The sequence below is a fragment of the Kogia breviceps genome, chromosome 14 (genome assembly GCF_026419965.1).
Source record: "Kogia breviceps isolate mKogBre1 chromosome 14, mKogBre1 haplotype 1, whole genome shotgun sequence".
Lineage (NCBI taxonomy): Eukaryota > Metazoa > Chordata > Mammalia > Artiodactyla > Physeteridae > Kogia > Kogia breviceps.
The window spans coordinates 75,330,512-75,346,769 of NC_081323.1; the positions used below are offsets into that span (position 1 = coordinate 75,330,512).

General features: G+C 54.3%; 1 protein-coding gene across 2 annotated transcripts; it reads left to right on the forward strand.

Moving 5' to 3' along the window:
* The first annotated feature begins 1,877 nt into the window (after window positions 1–1,877).
* Window positions 1,878–13,492, forward strand: FBRS (fibrosin). Of its 2 annotated transcripts, XM_059036179.2 has the most exons (18): window positions 1,878–2,574; window positions 2,856–3,035; window positions 3,779–3,814; window positions 3,935–3,964; window positions 5,017–5,065; window positions 5,157–5,457; window positions 6,831–7,132; window positions 7,339–7,544; window positions 7,660–7,704; window positions 7,987–8,082; window positions 8,318–8,386; window positions 9,164–9,193; window positions 9,574–9,645; window positions 9,956–10,076; window positions 10,182–10,262; window positions 11,168–11,251; window positions 11,377–11,584; window positions 11,688–13,492. In XM_059036179.2, exons 1-18 carry the CDS (start codon window positions 2,119–2,121, stop codon window positions 12,274–12,276), a joined length of 2,955 nt encoding a protein of 984 aa, XP_058892162.1. In that variant the 5' UTR covers window positions 1,878–2,118; the 3' UTR covers window positions 12,277–13,492. The 2 variants fall into 2 exon arrangements, with proteins under 2 accessions (XP_058892162.1, XP_066868553.1); XM_067012452.1 differs by lacking the exon at window positions 7,660–7,704 and having other exon boundaries at window positions 2,033–2,574.
* The last annotated feature ends 2,766 nt before the right edge of the window (window positions 13,493–16,258 follow it).

Below are 16,258 nucleotides of genomic sequence, written 5' to 3' on the forward strand. Positions count from 1 at the left end.
CTAACATGCAGGCCAGGAACCTGCTGCTGGATTCAAGAGTTAAGAGTAATCAGCTGTAATTAAGCACCTACAACAACCTGTCACAGGTAATTGACCTACACACAGCCCTGTGAGAATTATACCCATTTTATACATAAGCAAGTTGCCTCTCAGAATAATGTCCACATTAAAAGGGTAACCCAGGCAACCAGAGGACACAAGCGGCACTCTACATCTTTCATAACTTAGAGGCAGAACAGAGCAGTGGTAAAGAGCACAGACTGGAGCTAAGCTTCTTGAGTCCAAATCTTGGTTAGGAAACTAAATGTGCATCAATTCCCCTCTCCATCTGTAAAATGGGGCCGATAGCAGTACTTTCCTAAGATACTTCTCATTGTCAAATGAGTTAATATGTGAGAAGGTGCCTGGCACTGTTTTTTTCTTGTTAGCACGCGGGGACCACAGGCCAGCACTCTCCCATTGCACCGAGCGATAACGGGATGAGGTTTCCTTCCCGCGCGGCTGGCGCTCTCAAAGCACGCCGCGTGCTCTAGCCACCACGCACGGCGGGGGATCCCGCTGAGCTGCCAGCCGGATGGTGGTTATTACCACGCGCGTGCGCGAGAAGCCAGGCTGCCTGTGGGCTAAGCCAAGCAACGGAAAGGGAGAGAAGACGTTGCTGGCTGTCGACCGGGACCTTCCGCGGCCGCGCGCCGCCCAGCGGCCAACCGTCCCCTAGGCCTCGCGCACTACATCCAGATCCTCGCCTTGACGCCGTCAGGAGATGGGCCAATGAACGAAGAGCAGGAAGAGGCGGGGTCATCTGGAGAGCCGCCCCAAGCACCTACTTCTAACCAGTCGAGTCACAAGACTTGATGAAGGGCGGAGCTAAGCTGAGGTATACCCAATCCAAGATTTGAGGGCGGTTACATATTACTCACTCCCCCGAGTTTGACTCCGCCCTTCGCCTTGACGTACACTTCTCAACCTATCAACGACTAAGGCTGTAGAGGGGTGAGGGGGAAGGGGGCGGAGAGTGGGAGGAGGCCGAGAGAGGAAGGAGGCGTAGGCTGAGAAGGAAGAGGGAGGAGGGGCAGGGAAGTCCTGGCGGAGAAGAGGCCCAAGACTCCAAAGGAGACGACAGGAGGGTGAGCTGGAGTTCTCTCGCTGCTCAGCAGCCGTTCCGAATCCCTTAAGACGCAAGTCAGACAGAGACGGAGGAAAGGAGGAAGACACTTTTATGTCGGCAGACAGACAAGCTCTACCCGTCACCGTTGCCTCACATCCGGGGCTTTGGAGGGCTGGCCCCGCGGCCCCGCCCCCCCCCTCGCGCCTTTCATGGCGACCGGAGGCGGAGGCTGGAAGAGCTGGGCCTGGAAGAGGCCCCTTTAAATCTCCTTAAAGGGGTGGCCACTGATCTCGGCGGACTACAACGCCAGCTTTTAAAGGGGAAGCCACCGAACAGATGCTGACAAATTGAGAACTGTACTGTTGGGAGAAGTGGAGCGAGTGGGAATTCTCACCGCCACTTCTCCCCCACGCAAGAAGTCTTTTAAATTCAACTTAAAGGGGAAGTGGCCGCTTGTGGAGGACTAGAAACTAACTCCCGAGCCCTTAAAGGGGAGGCCTCCTGTTTGGAGAACCCTGGACTCTTTAAAGGGGTGGCCTCTTTTAGCCGGCGGACTTGAGGCACTTTTAAAGGGGAGGTCTGCGTTTCGGGGCGAGCTTTCGGCCCCTGGTAAAGGGGTGGCCCTTCTTCTTCCTCGGGGAGAGTTGTCTCGACCCCTGGCAGGGGGCGGCCACCGAACTAGGCCGGTCGGACACCGTCGGGTCGTCTTATAGGGGCCAGGGGCTGGACAGCTTGAGGCCTTGCCTTAAAGGGACGACCGCCCCGTTTTCGCCGTCTCGGCCCCGCCGGCCCCACAGGGGGGGCTCTCAGGCTTGTCGCCCCGGGGGCGGCGCCGGCTCCCCGGGCCTTGGCCTTGGGGCAAGCTCGGGGCCAGCAGATCCTGCTTTAAAGGAGAAGCCGTGGCCCTCTCGTCCCTGTGCAGCCGCCAGCGCCGCGCCTGCGACCCCGGGCCTGCGGACAGGCCGTTTCGGGGCCCGCCGCCTCCGGATGCGGCGCTGAGGGCGGTCGCCATGGAGACGGCAGCGGCCGCGGCTCCGGGCCCGGGCTGGGCCGCTGAGGGGGAGCGGCGGCGGCGGCGCTGCTCGCGCCGAGACCGAGACCGGGAGCAGCGGCGCCGCCGAGGTCCCGGCGGCGACGCGCCCCGGGCCCTGTTGGCCGCCCCGCGCGGTTCCTCGTCGTCGTCGTCGCCGCCGCCGCCCGCCAGGCCCTGGTCGTCAGCTTCGTCTGGAGAGCGGCCCGGAGGCCCGAGACGGCGGCGGCCGCGTCCTAGGCCTCGGCCCCCGCGACCCCGAGCTCGGAAGCGGCCTGCTGGCTCGGGCAGCCGCGGGGAGGAAGAGGAGGAGGAGGAGGAGGGGGGCGCAGACGATGGGGAGGCTGAGGAGGAGCCTGAGGAGGAAGAAGAAGAGGAGGAGGACTTAATCGATGGCTTCGCCATCGCCAGCTTCGCCAGCCTCGAGGCCTTGCAGGTGGGGCCTGATGGGGCCGGGGACCTTTTCAGAGGGCCAGAGAGAAGGGTACGGTGCCTGGAGGGGGTGGGGTTGAGGGGGGAATGCTGGCACCCCAAACCAGAGCAACCGGCTCCTCTGGCCAGGCCGCTGCCCCACCCTGGGGTGGGAGGAGGTAGAGCTAGTCTCCAGGGACCAACCAGGTTACCTGGCCTGAGAGCCACTTTGGTAGCCTGGTCACCCCTAGAGAGGTCGGAGCTTTCCTTTCTTCATCTACTGTAGTTCCACCTTCTCCTTCACAGAAGGATGCATCTCTTCAGCCCCCAGAGCGACTGGAGCATCGGCTGAAGCATTCTGGGAAGCGGAAGAGGGGGGGCTCCAGTGGGGCAACTGGGGAACCAGGGGACAGCTCTGATCGAGAGCCTGGCCGGCCCTCTGGGGATCGGGCCCGAAAATGGCCCAATAAGCGGAGAAGGAAAGAGGTGAGCTTGTTCCAAATCTCTGTCCTTTAAAACTCTCTGCGGAATGTTCTTCACATAGACTCATTTTCCGTCAGCAGTGCTGCTACCCATGGTAAACAGTGACCCCAGTCTCGAAGGGCAAAGAGAAAGGCAGAGCAAATTTGAGCTTCCACTGCCCCATCCAAGTCTGACAAAGACATGTCCACAGTCAGACTTGCCTGCTTTGGGCTGACATTATGTCTGCCTCAAACATATTGATAATTTAGAGATATAGCAAAAGGACTTAGTTGAGTCATAAGTTAGATATGGTTTCTGCACACCTTTTTAAGTCGGTGTCAGTGTAGCAGGAAAGAAGCAGCCTTTGGGCAAATACCTAGACGAAAACCTGAGAAGCAATAGAAGGCAGAGATCTGGGAGAGATGCTGCAGAAACCCACATGAGGAAGCCACTCATTCTGTCTGGGGGGATGGGAGGAGGGTTGTGGTTAGGGAAAGCCCCCTGGGATGTCTTAGTCAGGCCTTGAAGGATAGTCATAAGTTTGCTAAGAAGAGAAACAGGGCTAAGTTGTTTTGGGCGAAAACACAGAGATGTGAGAATCTGGTATATTTGAAAAATTGCCAGAGCATTGAGAACAAGGGGTGGGCAGTAGAAAGAAATTGAGAATAGGTCATGAGGGGCCTTGAGTGCCTTGCCAGGCAGTTTAGACTTTATCCAAAGACCTTGCCAGTCAGCCTCCCTTACCTCTGGACTCTGGTCTTTCTCAGGCCTCCTCCCGTCATTCTCTGGAAGCTGGATACATAGTAAGTGTTCTCCACCTGTACCAGCCCCTCCCCTTTTGCTCCCTGTCTGAAACTCCCCTCTTGACCTTTGCCCCCACTTCTCTTCCCTCTTGTGACACCTCTGTCTTTCCTTCTCCCCAGTGTGACGCGGAAAGCGATCTGGACGAGAGGGTGAGTGGGGCTAGAACTTGTTGGGTGGGCAGTATTACAGTTCATAAAATGAACTGCAGCTTAAAGGTTTCCTTGTGTAGCAGACAGAGTCTCCCCTTAAGTGGGGAATGTGTGTTAGATTGAGCCAGAACTAGATTTTGGGGGAGGAAGTATGGGACAGGGGATTGAGAAAGTAAGTGACAAGTTATATTTGGTAACTAGAGCCAGTTGACCAAAGAATCAAAGGCCCATGCCTTGCTGTGCCATCCTTTACAAAGCCCTTGGAAATACCAGTGGTTCTCCACGGAAACCTGGGGTGGCTGTGGAATCCAGTGGGTCCTTCCTGCTAGCCATTAGTCTTTTCCTGTAGATTAGAGTCTGGCTGAGACCATGGTCATGGCAGTGAGGACACTAAACCATTGTAGTCAGTATAAGACTGTAAAGGTGTATTTCATTTTATCCTTAGGGCTGATGTGCTAATTTTGAAACAGTGTGTTCTAATGGCTGGTGCTGTACTCCTGTAACTAACTAAATTTGTACTCCCTGATGTGTGTCTTGCCGTAGTTTGGAAAGTTGGCTGGACAGGAACTGTGGTGAAACAAATAGTACTTGTCTATCCAAACGGGCAGCCACTATTGCGAGAATAGGGGCCCATTCTCAAGAGAACCTGCAAGTCTGAGTTTTTATGAGGAATCTCTGGATTTCTAAATATCAGCAATTAGTTTAAGAATTTTGCTAACATTTATGGACCAAACAAATCTGTAAGCCAGGTAGGCATCTGAGCTAGCAGTTAGTGATATCTGACATTTTTGATTAGCTTGTTTCTCTGCTACTTCCTTGCCACCTTAGTTCAGTCCTCCCAGCCTATCAGATTCTCAGGCTCAGTTGCTCTACCCTTTTCCCCAAGCATAGGGACCCCCTAGAGCTCACAATCTTTGGTGGATTTCAGCTAAGTTGATGGAATAGACTTGTCACCACTACCAGTTCCTAGCAGACTCCAGAGGCTGTTGGCCTTCCTGAGTGAGGGTCTGACCTGACCAGAACCTGAACCTGTCCCTGTCCTTCTTCCCCAGGTTTCCGATGATGACCTTGACCCATCTTTTACTGTCTCAACCAGCAAAGGTTGGTCCCAAGGGCTGGGGTTGGAGACAAGGGAGGGAAATTGGGTGAGCATGGACCTCAACTGAATATATCTGCTGTCCTGCCTTCACAGCCTCGGGCCCCCACGGCGCCTTCAATGGGAACTGTGAAGCAAAACTCTCCGTAGTCCCTAAAGTGTCGGGCCTGGAGCGGAGCCAGGAACAGCCCCCAGGGCCCGACCCGCTGCTAGTGCCTTTCCCCCCGAAGGAACCACCGCCTCCACCGGCCCCTCGGCCTCCTGTCTCACCCCCTGCACCCTTGCCGGCCGCCCCCAGTCTGCCACCCCCACCCCAGCCCCAGCTGCAGCTTCGGGTCTCGCCTTTTGGCCTCCGCACTTCACCCTATGGCAGCAGCCTGGACCTCAGCACTGGCAGGTGAGTGGTCCATGGGTTTGGCCCGGTCTGGAAAGGCTTGGTCATTTTGGTGTCAACCCCTGCATTCTTTGGCTGGGACATGGGATGGTACCTGTGCGGTATGACTTGAAAAGGGGTTCGGAGGCTAAAAAGTTTGAGAGACGCTGGGTGGAACAAATCTGAAGAGATTACTACAGGACTTATCAGAACTCTTTATACATTCACGTAGAGGGGAATCCAGTTTGTGCCGTTTCCCAATCTTATTTGCTGGTGAGACATTTTCGCAAGGCACATCTGCTAGGAATGAATAGTGTTCTTTGGAACATACTTTGGGAAATGCTGACATGATGATTAAGAGTGCTGGCTTTGGTGTCAGTCAGACCTGGATTCAAATTCTTGCTCTACCACTTAATGGCTGTGTGATTTTCGACAAGTCACTTCACCTCTCTGAGCCTCGATTTCTTCTTTATGTAAAGTGAAACAATAGTACCTTCATTGTAAAGCTGTTGTGAGGATTAATTACGAGTTAATGCAGTGTTTCCCAAAGTGTGTACGCTCTTTGTTAGTGATAATGTGAGTGCATTTTAGATGTTATGCGAGTAAAACATTTTCAGCTCTGATGTGCTTTAAAAAAATATGAGTAGTTTCTCAATCCCTTTATTTCACGTGTTACTGCTTGGTGAGGTTAAGTAAAAACAAACTGAGTTAAGTTGAAGTAAACGGTACAGGGGGTTTCATGGATGTGGCAGCAACTGGGAAGGTGATGTGGAATGTTGGAGACTTGGATTAGCGTATAAAGCAGGTGACAGCACTTGGCCTACAGTAAGTGCTCACTAAAGGGTAAGAATCACTGACATTATTATTATCTTTGATGCTATCTTTGTTATTATTGTTATCATCATTGTCATTCTCTTTATTATTGGGAAAACTAAGGCTCAGAGAGGGGCAGTGACTTGCTCAAGGTCACCCAGGGTGTTAATGGCAAGATGGGCCTAGAATTCAGGTCTCCTGACTCCTAGGCCAGGCCAGGGCGGTGCTGCTTCCACTGTCTTAGGGTGGGAACCCAGGTGGCCTGTTGTAATTAAGCGTCAAAGTGAATGATATGTTTTGTGCTGTGGTCGAGTCAGAAAAGGGAAAGTCACGTGGCCAGAGGCGTCAGAGGCAGCTGTGTGGAAAAAGAGACCTAGAGAGGGAGAGAGGGGGCTGTTGGGTGTGGGAGGTACCTCAGTCTGAGGATGGGTTCCCCGGTTCGGCGGGTGGGGGTCCTGGGGGCCAGGTTCTACCACCTTCCATGTTGGAGAACCAGGGTCAAGGTATCGCCCAGGCTTCTGACCCCCTCCCGTCAGAGCTGGCACCTCCCAACCCCTCACTCATCTCCCCACTTCTCTCCCCAGCTCTTCACGGCCGCCCCCCAAGGCCCCGGCCCCTCCCGTGGCTCAGCCTCCCCCCTCATCATCCTCTTCGTCCTCTTCCTCCTCATCTGCCTCCTCCTCGTCCGCGCAGCTCACCCACCGGCCCCCGACGCCCTCACTGCCCCTGCCTTTGTCCACCCACAGCTTCCCCCCACCCGGGCTGCGGCCTGCACCCCCACCCCCCCACCCCTCCTTATTCTCCCCTGGCCCTGCCCTGCCCCCGCCCCCACCCCTGCTGCAGGTGCCAGGGCACCCTGGGGCCTCAGCCGCTAACGCCCTTTCTGGTGAGTTTGGGGTCCTGGCCGGGGGGGGGGGGGGCCATGGCCCCGGGCTTGGGCCCAGTTGGCTTCGGGGCATCTGGACCTTAGCAAGCAGCAGGGCGTGAGGAGGGAGTGGCCCAAGGCCAGAAGGGAAGGCCAGTCACCCGGGCCCAAGGAGGCTGACATGGTGGCTACAGATGTTAAAGCCTTCTCCCCCTCCCCTCCCACAGAGCAGGACCTGATCGGCCAGGACCTGAACTCTCGCTACCTGAATGCCCAGGGTGGCCCCGAGGTGGTGGGGGCAGGGGGCTCCGCCCGGCCCCTGGCCTTCCAGTTCCACCAGCACAACCACCAGCACCAGCACACCCACCAGCACACCCACCAGCACTTCACCCCTTACCCCCCGGGCCTGCTGCCACCCCACGGCCCCCACATGGTGAGCTTCTCATTGGGCTGGTGATGAGGCTCAGAGACCTGGGGGGAGGGTATGGCTTCCAGGGGAAGGCCCTGGGTTCCTGGCTGGCAGCTTACTCTTCCCTTCTCTTCCCTAGTTTGAGAAATATCCAGGAAAGATGGAAGGCCTTTTCCGGCATAATGTGAGTGTGTGAGTGTGTGAGTGTGAGTGTATGTGTGTGTGTGTGTCTGTGTCTGTGTCTGTGTCTGGTGTGTGTCTGTGGTGTGTGTGGTGTGTGGGCATGGCTGCATCAATGCGTGTGGCCCTGATTGTTGGGGTCCAGTCTTCAGCTTCAAAAGCAAGAGCCTTGAGCCTTGGAGAGCTCCCTGGGGGGATTTAGGGTGGAGGCCAGAGGACTGATGGGCAGACCGCAGATGGGCTGCACCTCCACCCCCAGCTTGGACTAGTCCCCTTCTCTCCGCAGCCGTACACGGCCTTCCCTCCCGCAGTGCCCGGCCTACCTCCGGGCCTCCCGCCGGCTGTCTCCTTTGGCTCCCTGCAGGGGGCCTTCCAGCCCAAGGTGAGCTCCCAATCCAGACAACACCACTACCTCCCACCCCTTACAAACCCAGATACCCCTGGATCCGCTTACCTTCCCATTCCCCAAAACCATGCCCATCCTCCTGCCCTCCCCTGTGGACCCAGGTTTCTCCAAAGCCATGCTCCCTCCCTGTCCTAGCCCCCAGCTTGGTTTTAGACCCGTTTTTTGCCTGGTGTCAGCTCTCCTGACTGATCCCTCCACTCCCCTTTCCCAGAGCACGAACCCCGAGCTGCCACCACGACTGGGGCCAGTGCCGAGCGGGCTTCCCCAAAAGGGGACACAGGTGAGGGGGGCCAAGGCAGGTCCTCGGGGAACTGGAAGATCTGTTGAGGGAGAGCAGGGTTGACTTGAGAGTGAACCACTGATTCCTCCCTTTAATATATGGTCAGGAGTGTCCCTGAGAATCTGAGAAGAGGGAATTTCTGTAAATGAAGGATTTCTCAGGCATGAGGGATAGGAATTTCATGAAGTTGCCCCAGAAATGAGGTTCCTAGGATGGTGGGTTTTGTAGGGGTTTTCGAATTTTTTAAGTCACAGCACTCTTTTTTTTCAAATGACATCATACCAGGAAGTTCTATCCATAAAACAAAAGATAAGCTGCTGCTTTGTGAAGTGACGTGGGGAGCAGCCTTAAAGCCCAGGGTTTTGGGAACATCATGAAAAGCACAGGATCTGTTTCCTAAAGGAGAGACTAGACCAGAGGTTTTCCAGCTTTTTTTAATAATAGTAAAGGCTTTTTCCTGAAGAAATCTTAAGCAGATCTTCATTATATAAAGCTGTTTATCAGATAGCTACTCTTCTTCTCTGAGAAACCTGTCCTGCCTACCCACTAACCCACTCCGCAGCCTTCCAAGCAGGGCACCTCCTTGGAGCCAGGTTCAGTAACTTGGTGCTGGAGGGGAGGTGCCCGGTGTGGGAGAGATGGGGAAAGGAAAGGTTTGAGGGAGCCACACACGGTCTCAGGGAGGTGTTTGGGGGGGCATTGGGGACTGTGGAGATGAGGTGCCCAGGTCAGTAAACAGGTCTGAACTGCTGCCAATCTCTGCTTTGCTATTCCCAGATCCCTGACCATTTCCGGCCACCTTTGAGGGTGAGTTTGGTGAGGACCTCAGGCTGCATGAGGCTGGGGGCTGGCGTCAGGGTGTTTGTGTGAGGGGAGGGTCTTGCTTGGGAATAAGCAAGAAGCCCAAGACGTGGAGGCAGCCAGTTGTGGAACAGCAGGAAGCGAAAGGCTTGCAAACCGCAGACCTGGGTTCAGACACAGCTGGCCGTGGGACCTTGGGCAAGACAGTTTATCTCTCTGAGCCTCAGTTTCCTAGGCTGTGAAATGAACCTAGTCATCCCTCAGGTGTAGGGGTGATGAGTGGGGACGTTGTGTGGCAAGGCTGGGCCCAGGGCCAGGTCTGGAGTGGGTGATGAGTGAACATTCTTTCCTTCCCTTTCCCTTTGGTCATCCTTCTGGGGCGACAGAAACCAGGGAAGTGGTGTGCCATGCACGTGCGCGTGGCTTACATGATCCTGAGAGACCAGGAAAAGATGAAGGTACTGGGGCCGGAGGGCTGGGGAGAGCGGGCCTGCCTGAGCTCTGGGCGTCTATCTTCAGCAGTGCTTGGCAGAATCTTGGCCAGAAATGTTCCCTCTTGTCCCTGGTCACTGCCTGAGCAATTCCACAGTTAGCACTAGGTTCTCTTGCTAACTGGGGGGTGGTCAGAGAAGGCTCTGAGAGAGGCAGAGGCCCACCCAAGCCTTGTCTTGGCGCCAGGCAGCCCTTGGAGGGGGCCTAGGGGTGGAAGAGCAAGAGCGGGACCACACCTGGCTCCTCACTCACTGCCCCTCTCCCTGTCCTATGCAGGGCGACTCCCACAAGCTTGACTTTCGGAACGACCTCCTGCCCTGCCTTCCGGGGCCCTATGGGGCCCTGCCCCCTGGGCAGGAGCTCTCCCACCCGGCCGCCTCCCTCTTCACTGCGACTGGTGAGTCTGGCCAGCGCTCTCTGGGCCTGAGGTTGCCCACCTGTAGCCCAAGGCCCACCTTGCGTCCACTCAGCCTCATCAGAATCTCCCGCCTCTCTGCCCCAGGTGCCGTCCACGCTGCAGCCAACCCTTTCACGGCAGCTCCCGGGGCCCACGGACCCTTTCTGAGCCCCAGCACCCACATTGGTAAGAGCCAAAGGCATGTTGGGCAACCTAAGCCTTGTCCCTGAGTTCCAGGAGGTGTTAAGCTGGGGATAGAAGATCTGAGAGGCAGCTGGAATGGAGGGTAGACCTGGTTCCACTTGCTTTGTGACCTTGGGCAGGCTACTCTACCCCCTCTGAGCCTTGATCTCATCCTCTGTAAAATGGGATAGGGAAGGGTTGAGTAATCGCCAATCCCTGACAGTTCAGTCACTTGTCTCTGAACTAGGCAGTGGTAGTGGGGAGTGCGCCACCTGGGAGGGTGGGGTGGAGGAAGGCTGTGCAGGCCCAGCGGAGAGCATGGAGAGCATGGTCACTGGCTCCCAGTGATCTTGGCAGGCTTCTTGGGGAGATTTATCCTGGGTTTGGATGGATGAGGAGTTGAGCCAGCTGGCCTAGGAAAAGGTGTTCCTAGAAGAGAAAATTGTGAGGTTCCCGCAGCTTGCTAGTTACATGTTCTGACTCGCTATGTGACATATATACGAAGTTAGGGTCAGGTTGGGAGCAGCCCTGCATGCAGGTGGGAGGAAGCTAGCAGAGGCCTTCAGGCGAGTGGTTTGCTGTAGGGCTGGTCTGGGTGGCTGGTGTCGGGGGGTGTGGAGTAAGAGCCTGACCTCTGGAGTCAGAGGCCCTGGATTGGGGGTTCCACTCACTGGTTAGATGACCATTGATTGGTAATTCACTTCACTTCTCTGAGCCTGTTTAATCATCTTTAAGTGGGAATGCTCCCGTCTGCCTCATGGAGCTTGTGAGGTTAAACAACACGTTGCACCTTAAAGCTCAGTGCTTTTCTGGGGCCTACTTGGTGATCAGCCTCTTCCCTGCCAGTCCTTGATGCCTGCTCAGAGCTGGCCTCCCAATGCTCTGACCATCCCCCTTTTCTCCTACAGATCCCTTTGGGCGTCCCACAAGCTTCGCCTCCTTGGCTGCCCTCTCCAACGGGGCCTTTGGAGGCCTGGGCAGCCCCACATTCAGTGAGTGCTGGGCGGGGTGGGGTGGGGGCAGTGGGCTTCTGTGCTCAGACAGGGGGCTGGGAGGACGCCTGAGTGGGACCTCCCACTCCTGGCTCCCATCACTTTCTACTTTGTCTTCTGTTTAGACTCCGGCGCCGTCTTTGCCCAGAAAGAAAGCCCAGGGGCCCCACCAGCCTTCGCCTCCCCCCCAGACCCATGGGGCCGCCTGCACCGCAGTCCTCTGGCCTTTCCTGCCTGGGTCCGGCCCCCTGAGGCCGCCCGGACACCAGGCTCAGACAAGGAGCGGCCTGTGGAGCGGAGGGAGCCCTCTCTCACTAAGGAGGAGAAAGACAGGTGTGCTTCCCTGCCAGCCCCCACCTGCCCTGCCCTCTGCCCTCCCTTACCTCAGTCCGACCTCCGGAGTACCTTCATCCTCTCCTCCCTCACCTGTCCCCAGGGACCTCCCCTTCTCACGGCCCCAGCTCCGAGTTTCTCCTGCTACTCCCAAGGCGCGGGCTGGCGAGGAAGGGGCCAGGCCAGCCAAGGAATCGGTGCGGGTAAAGGAAGAGCGGAAGGAGGAGGCTGCTGCTGCTGCTGCTGCCGCCGCCGCCGCCGCCGCCGCCGCCGCCGCCGCTGCCGCCGCCACCACCACCGGGCCTCAAGGCCTTCACCTGCTGTTTGAGAGGCCCCGGCCACCCCCCTTTCTGGGCCCTAGTCCTCCAGAGCGCTGTGCTGGCTTCCTGGAGCCAGCCTGGTTGGCAGGGCCCCCTCGCCTCTCTAGGCCACCCCGCTTCTATGAGGCGGGTGAGGAGCTGACTGGACCAGGGGCCGTGGCTGCTGCCCGCCTCTACGGTCTAGAGCCTGCCCATCCCCTGCTATACAGCCGCTTGGCTCCACCGCCACCACCAACTGCGGCCCCGGGAACCCCTCACCTTCTCAGCAAGACCCCGCCAGGAGCCCTTTTGGGGGCACCACCTCCGCTTGTGCCCGCCCCTCGGCCTAGTTCCCCACCTCGGGCCCCTGGCCCAGCCCGGGCTGACAGGTGAGGGAAGGGGAGGGGCAGGGGCATAGCTCCATCCCCCTTTTTTTTTGACAAGGTCCTAGAGCTGAGGTTTCAAGCCAGGGCTGGAGGGCAGAGGTCATGACCTCACCTGCCACCTCTGAGGTCATGGAATCTGGGAGCAGTAAGCCCCAACCCCCACTAGATCAAGCCTCAGTTGGATCTTGGGGTCACTGGGAGGGCAGAGGTCACAAGCCTTTAGAGAGGGGTGTGTGTGTGTGTGTGTGTGTGTGTGCGCGTGTGTGTACATGAGAGTGGAGGTCATTTCAGAGGTCATAGCTCATGATCTCCTGAAGTGCACCATCGCCCCTTCTGAGGGCCCCTAGGCCCTTGGCCTGCCTCCCCAAGGGCTCACTAAGCCAGAGGCCAAAGTGCCCCCCTCCTCTTCACCTACCACCCAAGTCCTCATGCCCTCTCAGGGCTGGGGGAGGAGGGGCTAAAGGAAGGGGGGTTCCATGTACATATTTATCTCCCCTTCCACATAGCCCCCCAGACCTTTTGTACATTTTTACAGGGGTGCCCTTCCCAATAATCCCCCTTCCTGGTTAATTAAATCCTAAGACTGGTGCTGTGTTCCTAGCCTCTGGCCTCTCTGTGGGGGAAGGGGGGATTGCAGCAGGGAGAGCTGGGAGGGAACAGGCAGGACCCAGGGCTTATCCCTGGAAATCTGGGGCCCAGCAGGAGGTGGACCATCAGGAAAAGGGACCTGGGAACCTAGGGTAGAAAGAAGGGCAAATGCTTCCTGCTTGGCTGTCAGCCCAGGTTCCCCCCACCTGTTCCTGTTACCTCTGTGTGCCCCCATCCCCAAAGGCGCAACCTCTAAGCTTCAGACTCCATCTCTTAGTGGCTTGGTCCCCCCCACTCTATTTCCAAGTGCCCCCAGGATTCCTGGGCCTTGCTCTCCAGAACCCTGTTCCCCAGAACCCTGCCACAGGCTCCTTAAGGGGGGCCAGAGAAGGTCACCATGTACCACACACCAAAGAAGGGGGTCGGCCCGGGGGTGGGCCACACAGGCAGCTTCTTCAGCAGCCTCTTGGCAGCAGCCCCAGCCTTCCCAAAGCAGCAGGTGCCCCCAGGCTGGGGCCCAACCTAGAAGGCAGGGGTCGGTTTAACAAAAACATAACATTGACTTTTTTCCCCGGTGGGGCTTATTCTGTAACATGACTTGCGAATATTTATATAAAAATGAGTGCTACAATGAGGCCCCTTGGCTCCTCTTTGAGTGTGTGTGGGTCACCTGGGGGGGATTGGGCTGGGTCCTGGGGTTGGGGAAGGATGAGGACAATATTGTCCATGTCCTGATGAAGGTTTTCCCCTTTCCCACCTGGGCAATTTGCTGTACTTCTGGATGGATGGATTGGAGTTTTGGGCACTGAAGTTTTTCACATTTTTCTACAGTCCAGGAGTACATATTCCAGTTGACCCTTGAACACGGGTTTGAGCTGCATAGGTCCACTTATATCTTTTTTTTCCCAATAAATACTTCATACGGTACCACATGATCAATGGTTGGTTGAATCTGTGGATGTGGGACCACAGATATGGAGAGCCGACTATGGGACTTGAGCACCTGAGGATTTTGGTATCCATGGCAGGTCCTGGAATCAATACCCCAGGGTCAACTGTGTATAAAATTCAAGCAACAAAGACAGCAAAACTAGATCTCCTGTTCACGTGTCAACATACCCCAGCCCTGCACCCTTCCCAAGGTAACCACTGTCAGTCATTTGGTATTTGTGTTTACCTGCACATATATATGAACATGCATAGTAGTTAATGTTAGAAAAGATAAAAAGATCTGTAATTTTTTAAAAATCAGTATTGGTTTTTCTTTTATACATGGTCATTTTAAAACAGTACAAAGAGAAAGTGCCTCATAATCCCATTCCTCCAAGATGGCCACTGTTAACTGTTGGGCATATTCCTCCAGTTATTTTACTAACTGTATGCTCAAAATATTATGAAAAAAATGGGATCCTATGAAATGTACTATTTTACAACTATCTTTTTACACTTAACATCATTCTTTGATGTAATCATTAAAAACCAAGTGACGACTAAACTGAGCTAGAGAAGCTGGCTCCCACCAGAGCCACCCAGAATTGACTTGTTCCGAGTATACCCATCACCTTAGGAAAGATGCATCCAACACTCTCTGCTGCCACCACACATACCCAAGACTTCTAGAGAGGACTCAAGTCTACCTTGCTCCGACAAGTCAGAAACGAGTTGACCAGGAGAAACTTGGCTTGCAGACAGTTATTTCATCTGGCAGTCCTTGTTTTCAGCTTCTCTTGAAAAATCCAAAAATCTGTTAACATTGTACCTGCTCTCCCTATGACTGTCACTTGAGATGGGGCATATTCTCTCCAGATTGTCACTGTCCTTTCCACTCTATTGTCTAGGAATGGGGCATTGGCATGATTCAGGGCACTTCCCTGGTCCCTGTAAGCATTTGGGTATGGAATTCTCAGTGAAATATTTTCTAGATACGTGTATCCAACCTCTCCTAGATCTCTCCCGCAAGTACCTCAGATCTCTGATGCTGCACACCACCCCACCCCTACTCCATTTCCACCTCTGAGAGTTTCACCAGCACCAAAGGCAGAAACCTCCCTCTGTCTGATTCCCTGTCTGCACTGCGTTTTATTCTTTCAACTGCTGTTCACGTCATCTATCATGCCAGGCGCTGAACTAGTGGCTGGGGATACAGAGGTAAACAAAACAAAAGCCCAGCTTTCCTGGAGCTTACATGCTACTGTGAGAGAGGAGCAATAAACTCAGAAGAAAGAGTGAAAGGAAAGAATCCCAAGGGCTACCTTGTTAGGGCCTATCGTCAATAACCATTGTCTTCCATTGACCCATCTCTGGTTCTGACCCTAACTTATGCAGCTCCTTAGGCAGAGGTAAAGGGGTAGTCCAGAAACGACTGTCAACATTGGGGAAATACAAAACAAAACCCAAATCATTCACCATCAGGCTGCTATTTGGAAATGTGTTTCTTTGTTCTGAATGAGTTCAGCAGAGTAGCTGTGTAATCTTAAGCAGTGTGCTCATTTCTGTGCCATGGTTTCCTTATTTGCAAACTGGAGGGTTTTTAAAACAAATTTACTGATACATAATTCACATGCCGTACAATTCAACCTGTCTTTTATGACTGGCTTCTTTCACTTAGCATTATGGTCTCAAGGTTCATCCCTGTCGTAGGTTGCATCAGTACTTCTTTCCGTTTTATTGCCAAGTAACATTCATTGTACGGATATGCCACATTGTGTTTATCCATTCTTCAGTTGATGAACATTTGGGTTGTTTCTTTTGACTATTATGAATAGTGCTGCTGTGAATATCTGTGTGCAAGTTTTTGTATGAATGCATGTTTTCAATTTTCTTAGGTATATACTTTGGAATGGAATTGCTGGGTCATACGGTGGCTCTACATTTAATATTTTGGGGAACAGCCAAACTAGTTTCCAAAGTGGCTGAGCTATTTTATATTCCCACGAACAATATGTGAACCTGGAGTTTTAATGGTTTCTTCTACCATTACTGTATGAATCTGCTACGTTAGTAAGCATAAAGTTTAGAACTGTGCCTGGCACAGGGTACATGCTCCAAGAACGATTGCTGTCATTGCTGGTGATGCCTTTCTGATCAGAAACCGTAAAAAAGAACTTAAAAGCTTTTACACAGCAAAGGAAACCATAAATAAAATGAAAAGACAACCCTCAGAATGGGAGAAAATATTTGCAAATGAAGCAACCGACAAGAGATTAATCTCCAAAATATACAAGCAGCTCATACAGCTCAATATCAAAAAAATAACGCAATCAAAAAAATGGGTAGACGACCTAAATAGACATTTCTCCGAAGACAACATACAGATGGCTAAAAAGATGCTCAACATCACTAATTATTAGATACGTGCAAATAAAAACTACAATGAGGTATCACCTCACACAGGTCAGAAT